Source organism: Bison bison, unplaced genomic scaffold (assembly GCF_000754665.1).
Source record: "Bison bison bison isolate TAMUID 2011002044 unplaced genomic scaffold, Bison_UMD1.0 scf7180017864089, whole genome shotgun sequence".
NCBI classification, from domain to species: domain Eukaryota; kingdom Metazoa; phylum Chordata; class Mammalia; order Artiodactyla; family Bovidae; genus Bison; species Bison bison.
Window position 1 is genome coordinate 1,328,079 of NW_011494661.1, and position 12,257 is coordinate 1,340,335.

At 48.7% G+C, this 12,257-nt stretch overlaps 2 protein-coding genes across 3 annotated transcripts in view; both read left to right on the top strand.

Moving 5' to 3' along the window:
• The first annotated feature begins 6 nt into the window (after nt 1–6).
• Nucleotides 7–11,480, top strand: SNX15 (sorting nexin 15). Of its 2 annotated transcripts, XM_010838026.1 has the most exons (8): nt 7–110; nt 5,142–5,177; nt 5,390–5,510; nt 6,807–6,922; nt 7,022–7,190; nt 7,504–7,647; nt 10,379–10,636; nt 10,924–11,480. In XM_010838026.1, the coding sequence occupies exons 1-8, from the start codon at nt 12–14 to the stop codon at nt 11,016–11,018; spliced, it is 1,038 nt and encodes a 345-aa protein (XP_010836328.1). In that variant the 5' UTR covers nt 7–11; the 3' UTR covers nt 11,019–11,480. The 2 variants fall into 2 exon arrangements, with proteins under 2 accessions (XP_010836328.1, XP_010836329.1); XM_010838027.1 differs by lacking the exon at nt 7,504–7,647.
• Nucleotides 11,481–11,834: 354 nt separating this feature from the next.
• Nucleotides 11,835–12,257, top strand: part of SAC3D1 (SAC3 domain containing 1) — a 2,398-nt gene continuing 1,975 nt past the window's right edge. Inside the window, exons 1-2 of the mRNA XM_010838102.1 lie at nt 11,835–11,996; nt 12,166–12,257. Coding sequence (XP_010836404.1) covers nt 12,173–12,257 — 85 coding nt within the window. The 5' untranslated portion in view covers nt 11,835–11,996; nt 12,166–12,172. The remainder of the gene's footprint in view (nt 11,997–12,165) is intronic.

The following is a 12,257-nucleotide window of genomic DNA, read 5'->3' on the forward strand; positions in this document are numbered from 1 at the left end:
ATTTGTTTGCCATGTCCCGGCAGGCGAAAGACGACTTTCTGCGACACTACACAGTCTCCGACCCCCGGACCCACCCCAAGGGCTACACTGAATACAAAGTGACGGCGCAGGTGAGGTGGGGCCCAGCAGGAACTTTACCCTTTTAACAAGAGCGGTGCCGTGTTTTACTTTAAGGCAAGACGCTGCTGGAGGCTCCCATTTTAGACGACAGAATGGATTTCCCCTTTAAGGGGGGGGGGCGGTTAACCGGCCTTAGTTTACTTCTTTAGCCATCAAGGGGCGGGGCCACAGGAGGGCTCTGCTCTTTTAAAAGGGCGTGCCGGCAGTTCCCAGACTGCGAGGTGTGTCCACGCCCAATGCGTGGCAGCTTGGCGTCAGGCTGTGAATTTCTTTAAATTAACTTGAAAACTGGCTCACCCCAAATATTGATTAGGTCTCCAGTCTCTTGGAGTAAGTTTTGTCTGTTGGTTTGTTTGATATTTATATGAAAACTCTTTAAGTAGTTGAATTACTTTATAAATTTTTTCAAAAAATTATGCCTGTGACTAAAAATTCATACACTTGTAAAGATATAAAGGAATAAGTCTCTTCACAGTCACAGCAGGAAGTCAGTAGATAAAGACGAAAGTTGGTATATGAAGTAATAACGTTATAAGTGTATAGAGACAGGATATCATGAAAGGAATTAAAAATAGAAACAGTATAATATTATCTGTAGAATGACATACAAGAACTAATTGGGGAAGATTTTTCACTGTAAATTTTTTTGTATTTTTACAATTTTGAAGTAGGCAACTATTAAACAGGTGCATTGATAACTGTTAAAGCAGAAATGTAAAGGCTTCCAAAATGATTTAAACGCAGAATCCTAGATGTTTAAAATGGTCTTTCCTCAAATCTTTTGTGTCATTCCTGTATCAAAAAAATGCAAATATTAAAAAAAATTTACAAAATGAAAATAAGATAATCCCAAGACAAATGTCATATGGTATATCACTTATATCTGGAATCTAAAACAATTATACAAGTCAACTTATTTTAAAATGAACAGACTCACAGACAATAAACTTATGGTTACCATAAGGGAAAGGGAGGTGGGGAATAAATTAGGAGTTTGGAATTAGCAGATACAAACTACTGTATATAAAATAGATTAGGGCTTCCCTGGTGGTTTAGTGGTTAAGAATCTGCCTGCCAAAGCAGAGGACGAGTTCGATCCCTGGTCTGGGAACATGCCACATGTCGCAAAGCAGCTGCTAGTGCTCCACAACTACTGAGCCTGTGTGCCCTAGAGACCATGCTCTGCAATGAAAGAAGCCACCACAAGAAGAAGCCTGTGCACTGCAACTAGAGAGTAACCCCCACTCCCCAAAACTAGAAAATCTGCACCCAGCAATGAAGACCCAGCGCAACCAACAATAAATAAATAAATCTTAAAAAAAAAAAAAGGATGAGCAACAAGGCCCTACTGTATAGCACAGGGAACTATATCTTTCTTTCTTTTTTTGCCTCACCCCCAGGCATATGGGGTCTTACATCCCTGATCAGGGATCAAACCCATGCCCTTTGCAATAGAAGCTTGGCATCTTAACCACTGGACTGCCAGGAAAGTCCCTATAGTTGATATCTTGTAATAAGAAGAAGTATTAGTCACTCAGTAGTGTCCGACCCATTGTTACTTCATGGACTATAGTCTGCCAAGCTCCCCTGTCCGTGGAATTCTCCAGGCAAGAATACTGAAATGGGCTGCCATTTCATTCTCCAGGGATCTTCCCCAGCCAGGGATCAAGCCTAGGTCTCCTGCATTGCAGGCAGATTCTTTACTGTCTGAGCCACCAGGATCCCATCTTGTAATAAACTAATAAACTATAATGGAAAAAAAAAAAAACTATAATGGAAAAGAATCTGAAAAAGATTATGTATGTGTATACACCTGAATATTGTAAATCAGCTATCTCAGTTCAGTTAAACTCTTCGCGACCCCATGGACTGCAGCATGCCAGGCTTCCCTGTCCATTACCAGCTCCTGGAACCTACTCAAACTCATGTCCATCAAGTCGGTGATGCCATCCAACCATCTTATCCTCTGTTGTCACCTTCTCCCACCTTCAGTCTTTCCCAGCATCCGGGTCTTTTCCAATGAATCAGTTCTTCACATCAGGTGGCCAAAGTATTAGAGTTTCAGCTTCAGCATGAGTCCTTCCAATGAATATTCAGGACTGATTTCCTTTAGGATTGACTGGTTGAATCTCCTTGCAGTCCAAGGGACTCTCAAGAATCTTCTCCAATACCACAGTTCAAAAATAAGTTCAAAATCAAAGTAAGAGTTGAAAAAAAGAGAGTACCTGGGCATTGCTGGGTCATTTGCTGGGCATATGTGTAACTTTTCCTAGCGATCGCCAGTTTTCCAAAGTAGTTGTACCATTGTATACTCTCATTCTCACCAACACTTGATATCATCAGCATCTTTAATTTTAGCCATTCTTGGTGGGTGTGTAGTATTTCACTGGGATATTAAAATTTGCATTTCTCTTAGGACTAAAGAGCATATTTTCATTATCTTTCTAGCCGTTCAAACATCTTCTTTTGTGGGAGTTGCCTGTTCAAGTATTTTGTCCATTTTGTAAAGTTGGGTTGTTTGTCTTTTTGATATTAATTTATAGAATGTTCTTTTTTTTTACTTACTATTTTCTATACTTTGTTTCCAATAATCCTTACATGAACTACAAGATTTCCCCTTCTTGTTTGTTTTTATATTAATTTTATTGAAGTATAGTTGATTTACAATGTTGTGTTAGTTTCAGGTGTACAGCAAAGTGATTCAGCTACACAGATACATATATTCTTTTTTAGGTTCTTTTCTCTTATAGTTTATCACAGAATATTGAGTAGAATTCTCTGTGCTATACAGTATGTCCTTGTTGGTTATCTGTCTTATATGTAGCAGTGCGTGTGTGTTCATCCTAAGCTCCTGATTTATTCCCCCATTTCCCCTTGGGTAACCATAAGTTTGTTTTTCATATCTGTAAGTCTATTTCTGTTTTGTAAATAAGTTCATTTGCAACTTAAAAAAAAAATTAGATTCCACATATGAGTGATGTCATATAATATTTGTCTTTCTCTGACTTACTTCACTTGGTATGATAATCTCTAGGTTCACCCATGTGACTGCAAATGGCATTATTGCATTCTTTTTTATAGCTGAGTAATATTCTGTGTATATATATGTACCTATAGGGGTACTTTTGGCTTCCCTGGTGGCTTAGTAGTAAGGAATCCTGCCAATGCAGGAGATATGGGTTCAATCGCTGGGTTGGGAACATCCCTTGGGGAAGGAAATAGCAACCCACTACAGTATTCTTGTCTGGGAAATCCCATGGGCAGAGAAGCCTGTGGGTTACAGTCCATGGGGTTGCTAAGAGTCAGACACGACTGAGTGACTAAGCACGCACATGGGAGTTATATATATATTGTGGAAAGGAGTCCTTTGTCAGGTATATATTCCTCAATGGTTTTTCAGTATAGTTTATTTTACCCAAAATATTTTAGGCAAGCCTGTAGTGAAAAGCAAAGGCCAGGGTTTCAATGCTAGCAGTCCTCCCACAGGTCAGGAGCCCTCTCTAAGCCTCCATTTCCTCATCTCCTAAATGGGCATGTGAATCATAGGTGTCTCCCTGGGATGTAGAATAATGAATTGGAGATGTTTGGAAACTGTCAGAGCTACTTCAAGCTGTAGGGTGTTATTTTTTAATTCTTATGAGCATGCCCTAATGAAAATGGAGTCTTTTTTCCATCTCAGACACCAGTCTGCTCTTCACAACCCCAGTGAGGTTTCTTCCGTGTCCAAGAGTGTTCATGTCCGTGTCCAGGAGTGTTCACTTCCGTGTCCAGGAGTGTTCACCCACAGCAGCTTCCTCCTTGAACGGAGGGGTGGCTCCTGAGACAGAACCTCATTCTTTAGAGAACTTGGAGGTCTTCGGTTTCAGAAAGAGATGCAGGGGCTTACCTTCTGAAGGAAGTGAGATAAAAGCCGGGTTGAGGATGGAGCCCTCTAGATGGGCCTTTAGGGCTCCCCCCATTTTGAGACTGGCTGGGACCTGGGACCCTGTACTGGCGTACTTACACTTGCCCCTAGACAAACAGAATACAAAGAAACTATTAGGACTTCCCTGGTGGTCCAGCTGCTAAGACTCCACACTCCCAGTGCAGGGGGCCAGGTTCGATCCCTGATCAGGGATTTGGGTCCCACGTGCAGCAACTAAGAATCCGCACGCCACAACTAAAGGATTCCGTGTTCTGCAGCTAAGGCCTGGAGCAGCCAAGTAAATACTCACATAAATAGAAAGTGTGCATCAGCCGCTCCGTCATGTCCAACTCTGCGTCCTCATGGACTGTGGCCCGCCAGGCTCCTCTGTCCATGGGATTCTCCAGGCAAGAATACTGGAGTGGATAGCCATTCCCTTCTCCAGGGGATCCTCCCGAGCCAGGGACCAAACCCGGGTCTCCTGCATTGCAGGCAGATTCTTTCTTATCTGTGCCACCAGGGAAGCCTAAATAGTTAGATAGATATTTTTTAAAAAGAAAAAGAAGCTATAAGGGACTCAAAATAACTGCCTGCATGCTAAGTCTAAGCAATTGTGAACCATGAGATACAATAAGGCCGTAAACCTACTGCCACTTCAGAGGTGCCTGGCGCAAAAGCAGGGTGCTGTGCATGGTGCCTGCACACCGCACCACCAAGGGGATGAGCTGATCACTCAAGCCACCCCTCGGGCCCTAACCATTTAAGGAACCAGCTAGCCCTCCTCGGAGGGAGTGCTTAAGGGTCCCTGTCGCTTGTTTCCCATCCCTTGTGCTGCATCTGGGTCCCATTAACGCCTTGCCCGATTTTCTCGGCCAGCCTCATCAGTTTCTGTTGATTAAAGAGTCCAAGGACCCAGGTCGGTAACAGTTTGACAGATGAAGAAACTAAGGTACATGGTACAAAAACTGCTTAAAGTTATACTCAGGGCCTTAAACCAGGACCCCTTGATACCACTGGCTGAAGGGCTCTGCTCTTCTGAAGGGGGCTGGGAGCTAGCTGGGCCATCTTTTACAGGGGATGGATGTCGGTCTCACTGGTTTTTGCCTTTCTTCCTCAGTTCATCTCAAAGAGGGACCCGGAGGATGTCAAAGAGGTGAGCCTCATAGGAGGAAGGGACCATCTCCTGATTCCAGATCCAAAACCAGTGCAGGGACACTGGTAACTGCACAGGAGACCAGCCCCCCTCTCTCCCTGGAAGGAGGGACTGCTGTGCCCTAACGCGCACACAGCCTGGAGCCGGGCTGGGGCTGGCGAAGGCCGAATCCCACCACTGCTCAGCCCAGTCAAGTCACGTGTCCCTCTTAGGTGGTGGTCTGGAAGCGGTACAGTGACTTTCGAAAGCTGCACGGAGACCTGGCCTACACCCACCGCAACCTCTTCCGCCGCCTCGAGGAGTTCCCAGCCTTCCCCCGCGGCCAGGTGTTTGGTGAGTCTTGATTCAGGCATTCAGGCCAAAGATGGAGAGAGCATTGGGCAAAGGGAACACTTGCTGCTAAGGGCTGGATGGAAGGGGTCTGAAACTCCTGGCAAAGATGTGTTTCAGACCACTGGAAGGGCCCTTGTGTGTGTGTGTGCTAAGTCACTTCAGTTGTATCCGACTCTTTGTGACCTCATAGACTGCAGCCCGCCAGGCTCCTCTGTCCATGGGATTCTCCAGACAAGAATACTGGAGTGGGTTGCCATGCCCTCCTCCAGGGGACCTTCCTGACCCAGGGATCATTAGAGACGGTCTCATTTTACACATGGGGAAATGGTTCTGCCCTTTTTGTGTGTTGAGCCCTTTAATATTAATTCCTGTCCTCATTAGCCCCATTTTCAAGATGAGGAAACTGAGGCTCAGGATGAAGGGGCTTGAGCCAGAACTCCAAGCCACAACCTGGTGTTTCTTCTAGATCTGCTCTTTCTAGACAAGTGCATGAACCACCTATGGCTGAGGAGCACCAGAAATGTGGCTAGTCTGGACTGAGATGTGTTTATGGGTCAAATACACTGAAAAAACAATGTAAACTATCTCAATAGTTGAATATTGATTATATATTCAAATGAGACTATTTTGGATATACTGGGTTAAACAGAATATGTAATTAAAATTTAATCTGTCTCTCTTTTTTTTTTTTTTTAAATGCAGCTCCTAGAAAATTGTAAATTACATATGAGGCTTATATTATATTTCTCCCAGACGGGGCTGGTCTGTTACTTGTGTCTCTGGACTCACAGGAGATGTTCTTGTATAGCAAGGTGAAAGGTCCTCGCTAGCAAATTATGCCAGGCAGTGGGATAACTCCCCCTGGCAGCACGATAACTAGCCCAGAGTTAAATAACTCTGCATGATGCCTGGAACCGAGCAGAGAAGCTGTAAACACGGGGCTACTTTCTGTGTGACCTTGGGCAAGTCACTTCCCCGCTCTGAGTCTTACTTTCCTCCCTAATACATCGAAACCATCTGAAATTATTTGTTTCTTGTTGGTTGCCTGCTTCCCCCTGTCTGGGATGTAATAACCTTGAGGGCAGAGACCTCGCTTCGCTCAATACTCATCCGGTAAATGGATGAATAGGGAGATAGGTCCCTCCTTGCGAGACCCTTGCCCCAGGCAGAGCCAAGGTGGATTTCTGGGAGAATGGGGTGGGGGCCAGGGGGCTGCTCAGATCCTCTCAGGCAGGACCAGGAAAAGTGGCCAGTGGGTCACTGTTGTCTCCTTGTCCCTTGTCCTGGCGGGTGCAGGCCGGTTTGAAGCCTCGGTGATTGAGGAGCGGCGAAAGGGGGCCGAGGACTTGCTTCGCTTCACTGTGCACATCCCCGCGCTCAACAACAGCCCCCAGCTCAAGGAGTTCTTCCGGGTATGTGCGCCTGCTCTTCCCTGGTCCTCAGCACCTGGGAAGCCTGCCTGCCCACAGGCTGTCCCTGTGACTCCCCCGGCTGGTCTTTCTCTCGTGCAGGGTGGGGAGGTGACACGGCCCTCCGAGGTGTCCGGAGACGTGCACATCCTGCCCCCGCCTCTGATTCCCACACCACCGCCCGACGAGCCCCGGGTCCAGCCTCATGAGACTTGGTTGCCCCAGCCGCTTCCTGCAGAGAGAAGGGGCCTTGAGGAGTTGGAGGTGCCAGGTACGTGGAGCAGGAGAGCGAGCCAGGGCTGGAGGGTCCAGAGCCTGTCTGTATGGGGAGTGGGAACCACTCCTTCCTCAATGAAAAGCCTTTCCCGCCTCCTCTACCACTATCCTGCTGAGGAACTCTGCCCAGGTCATTTTCCTTCTCAGGGCTATAGTTTGTTAATCTGTAAAATGGGCACAAACTTTAAGAATGGAATTGTCTATGCCCGTGGTTGCTGCAAGGCTTCAGTGAGTGGGTAACGATATTTTGAAAGCTGGGAGATAATAATAAAAGCAGGCATGAATGTCACCAATGATCTATTCCTCAGCGGACCTGCCACCATCCAGCCCTGCTCAGGAGGCCTTGGATCTCCTCTTTAACTGTGGGAGCACCGAGGAGGCATCCAGTTCCCCTGCCCGAGGCCCCCTCACCGAGGCTGAGCTTGCCTTGTTTGACCCCTTCTCCAAGGAAGGTAACAAGTTGGGATGAGTGGGGTCAGGGTAGGGTGAGGGGGTGGAGCTGGGCAGGAGTTCCCTACCATAGGGAGGCATAGCCACCAGCTGCACCCTGCCTGTGTAAATCTGAGAAAGGCGCCCCCTGTGGGCGAAAGGTGGCTTTGATAATTAGAAGCAGTGCCCCTTCCCAAGGAAGGTGTTGGAGAAGACTCTTGAGAGTGCCTTGGACAGCAAGGAGATCAAACCAGTCAGTCCTCAAGGAAATCAGTCCTGAATATTCATTGGAAGGACTGATGCTGAAGCTGAAACTCCAAAACTCTGGCCACCTGATGCGAAGAACTGACTCATTTGAAAAGACCCTGATGCTGGGAAAGATTGAAGGCAGGAGGAGAAGGGGACCACAGAGGATAAGATGGTTGGATGGCATCACTGACGCGATGGACATGAGTTTGAGTAGGCTCTGGGAGTTGGTGATAGACAGGGAAGCCTGGTGTGGTGCAGTCCATGGGGTCGCAAAGAGTCAGACATGACTGAGCAGCTGAACTGAACTGCACCCTTCCCAGGTGCTGTTGCTGCCCTGGCCAGCTGGGTACTCCAGCACAGTGAGCAACTGTAGTGGAAGTGAGCCGCTTCCCACCATGGATCCTCTCCCTGAGAACGCTTTGGAACCAGCAGGGTGTCACACTGCCCTGGGAGGGTCTGACTTCTTTCGCTCGAAGCTCAAGGTGAAGGTTTCCTAGCTGGCTCAGGGTCTGGCTGTAGATCCTGAAGGCTATAGATCCTGTCAGTGAAGGGCAGTGAGGTCTGGGCTCCAAGGACAGCAGAGGAAGCCCCTGGGGCAGCCTCTGGCGTGTGAGGGCACCAGACGTGGAAGGGCCCCACATGGAGGCCCTGGTCCTGAGCTCCTTGTCAGATCACGAGCTTGACAATCCCTGGCTCTGAGACTCAGAATCTTTTCATTTTAAAATTCTGAGTTTATGCTGCTACTGCAGCTAGGGTGTTGAAGTGGTTGACGGCACTTCGGGTCGTCATGACACAGTTTCATTTTGGCTTCCATAGCTGTCTCTTTCAGCCTGTTTTGTTGGCTTCCCTTCTCTACCCTTTGGTGACCTCTTGGGCAGGCCCTTAGCTTTCTGATTGTCTCTGGCACTTGAGTTCTCTCACTCTGAGGTCCGATCCAAATCAGGACCTCAGTCTTGCATCCAGTTTTCAGCCTTACCCTGCACCCCCTGACCCCGCAACTCGGGCCTGATTGGTGGCTGGGCCCCCGGCCATGGTAACCAGGGTGTGAGGAATGTCCTTTGGAGGAGAAAGGCAGGGGTGATGTCGCCATGGCTGATGAACCCGGCTACAGAGAGGCAGGATCCAGGCACTCTGCCTGGCCCCAGCCAAGCCTCCTGGGATGCCCAGTGCCCAGGTACTTGGGCAAGAGCCTGGAAAGACTCTTCAAAGGCAGCTCCCATAAGATGTTCCTTCGGCCCATGAAAAAACTCCTAAATTCTCGCCCCAACCAAGCTGGAGGGGTACTTTGCTCAGATGCTGCCTTCTGTCCTTGCCCCACTTTGTGGGTTCGTCCAGCCAAACTTTTACCATCAGAATTCTCCAGGTGAGGGGCTGGCACTCATCTCTCTCTCTCTTCATCAAATATACCAGCCTCTTGAACTCAAGTACTAGGGTGTTCCAACATCTCTTCTGTCTTCTGCTTCATGAGCAACACAGGAAGGGCTGTAGTCCAACTGGAAAGTGAAATGTCACCTTACCTTCCTATAAGGCCCCTGGTCTCCACATGGGGTCCCTCTGGTGGGGCTCTAGAAAGGCCCACCCTTCCCTCTCCAGGCCAGTGGTGTGCAGTGGTGGTTCCTAGTCCTGCACCTTCCCTTTAAAGGCTTTTTCATCCAAGGTTCACTAGATCGCTAGCCTTCTTTTGTGGAATCTACAGAGGGAATCTTTGACCATCTCCTTGCCAGTCCTACAGGATATATGAGCCCTTCTCTCTGGAATGTGTGAATATATTCCACCCATTTCTTCCCATTTGGGGCCTCAGCTGAAATTGAAAGACTTTAAAAAGCCTGGAGGTTCACTGGATCCATTATTCTAAGATTCCAAAGCTTGGAGCATTTCTACCCTTGACCTGGCATTCTTGGCCTAGAATCCTTCAATTAAACTTTGTGAAGGAAATTCTTGGATTTGTTGTAGTCGGGAGGGGAGTAGAACCAGTGACTCGGAGTTTGCAAATTAATGTTAATGATGACTCAGTGGTAAAATGTTAATAATGACTCACCTGCAATGCAGGAGACACAGGACCCCTGGATTCGATCCCTGGGTTGGGAAGATCCCCTGGAGTAGGAAATGGCAACCCACTTCAGTATTCTTGCCTGGAAAATCCCATGGACAGAGGAGCCTGGCGGGCTACAGTCCATGGGGTCTCAAAAGAGTCAGACACAACTGAGCATGCATGCATACAAAGAGTTAGGCTACGTTGTACACCTGAAACTTACATAATATCGTAAATCAACTATATCTCATTATAAACAAAGAATTAGGGAAGTAAGACTGTTTTTACAAAAGCACACAAACTCCACCAACCAAATAGATCGTGGCTGGTGTGCTCTGCACAAGTGGCTTTTGGATTGCTCAGGCACTGAGAAACCCAGGACGGGTTGGTGGGCCAGAGAGGTCTGGGGTTGGGCAGCAAGCCCAGGGCAAAAGAGGGCCCGTCTGACCTGAGTCCTCCACATCTGATGACAGAAGGTGCAGGACCCAGTCCTACCCACATAGGGGAGCTGGCAGCGTTGGAGGCAGGATCTGGAAGGCCGGACCAGGAACCCTGGGAGCCAGGTGGACAAGCAGAGGAGGACGACGAGGAAGGAGAGCCCGCCCCTGCCTATCTGAGCCAAGCCACAGAACTCATCACCCAGGCCCTACGGGACGAGAAGGCAGGCGCCTACCCTGCTGCTTTGCAGGGCTACCGGGACGGCGTGCACATCCTGCTCCAGGGAGTTCCTGGTGAGCAAGACTGGAGGCTAGAGGGTCAGGCCTGGGATCCTGGATGGTACAGTGAAGGGAAAGGAAAGTGAAAAACAAGGATCACAATTGCTCCTCACTGACCAATTGTGTAACCTTGGGCTGCTGCTTTATCTCTTGTGGCCTCAGTTTTCTTATTTGTAAAATGGGGAGCATATATCTGACTCCCAAGGAACAGGGAAAGACATGTGGTGATGCTCTGTGGACAGTAAGGAGCTAGACCAAGGGTTCTGAATCCAGGTACCCACTGAGCCATTCTGTCTTCCCAGGTGACCCATCACCTGCCCGCCGAGAGGGTGTGAAGAAGAAGGCGGCCGAGTACCTGAAGCGGGCAGAGGAAATCCTGCACCTGCATCTGTCCTAACTCCCACCCCGAGATGGGAGTGGACCTGTTCCCAGGACTCTGGCTCCAGCACTGCCAGCCACCCTCTTCTCTCCCTGGTGCCTGATCTCCTGGTCCTGTAACTGGCTCTTTCTGTATGTAACTGGACCAGGAATGAGAAAAATAATGAGTTCTCAGCTCCCTGAAAACACCTGCCACCTTGGAATCAGGGACTCACATGTCTGATCCTGCCTGTCTCTATCTTGATATGGGAGGCTGCAGCTCTGGTCCGTAAGCCATCTGTTTATCCATCTAGAACAGGGGTCTGCAAACTACCGCCCACAGCCGGATATGCCCCACTGCCTTTTTTTGTAAGGCCCATGAACTAGAAGAGTTTTTACTTTTTTTTAATAGTTGAAAAAATCCAAAATAATAATATTCTGTGACAGGTGAAAATTATAATGAAATTTAAGTATCTAAAAAATAAAATTTATTGGAACGCAACCAGGCTTTTTCATTTAGTGTTGTCGACCGTTGCTTTCTCACTACACCGGCAAGGCTGAGTGATTGGTTGTGACCTGTAAATCCAAGAGTATCTACTGTTTTGGCTCTTTGTATAAAAAGTTTGCTGACCCCTGATCTAGAAGACAGGGAGAAGAGTCCTCAAGGAAACAGAAAAGAACGGCAGTAAGGCCGACTGAGTCAGGTTATCGGGTGAAGAGGAACCAAAGCGGGTGTCCCCACTGGGGTCGGGTGGTTCAGAGCTAAACAATGATGGGATTAGAGGGAGGGAGCCCGGGAAGGCGTGGCTCCACACTTGCCCCGCCTCTCCTGCAAAGCGATTGGTTGCGGAAGGGAACTATAAAGTGGTGCATCATGGGAGTGGTCCGACTATAGCGGTGCACTGTGGTTGGGCTTTAGTGGGACCTGAACGTGAGGAACAGTGTTGGCGACGTTGAACTACAACGCAGAGGATCTCGGGAGGCCTGCACGGAGATTTGTGGGAGGCGACAGGACTCGGTGAGGACTGCGGCGGCCAGACGGGCGGGGGGAAGGTTCAGACCAGGGCGGGGAGGCGGGCCGAGAGGGGTTGGCCCCGCCTTCGCCAGCCTTGGCGTGCTCTCCCGCAGAATGGGGCGAGGGGCCGCCGCTGTCCACTGGATGCTGAGAGCCCGTCCTTTCCCCCCAGCCCACCTATGCCCGGCTACGAGCTGCCCGTGGGCACGTGCCTGGACATGTGTCCGGCCGCCGAGCGCACACAGCGCGAAAAGGAGCGCCGCC

Bases quoted from the DNA above. Each gene is read 5' to 3' on its own strand.
- SNX15 (XM_010838026.1), top strand. From the start codon at position 12: ATGTCCCGGCAGGCGAAAGACGACTTTCTGCGACACTACACAGTCTCC. The intron at 5,178-5,389 runs GTGAGCCTCATA...TGTCCCTCTTAG, and splicing joins ACCCGGAGGATGTCAAAGAG to GTGGTGGTCTGGAAGCGGTA. The intron at 5,511-6,806 runs GTGAGTCTTGAT...TGGCGGGTGCAG, and splicing joins CCCCCGCGGCCAGGTGTTTG to GCCGGTTTGAAGCCTCGGTG.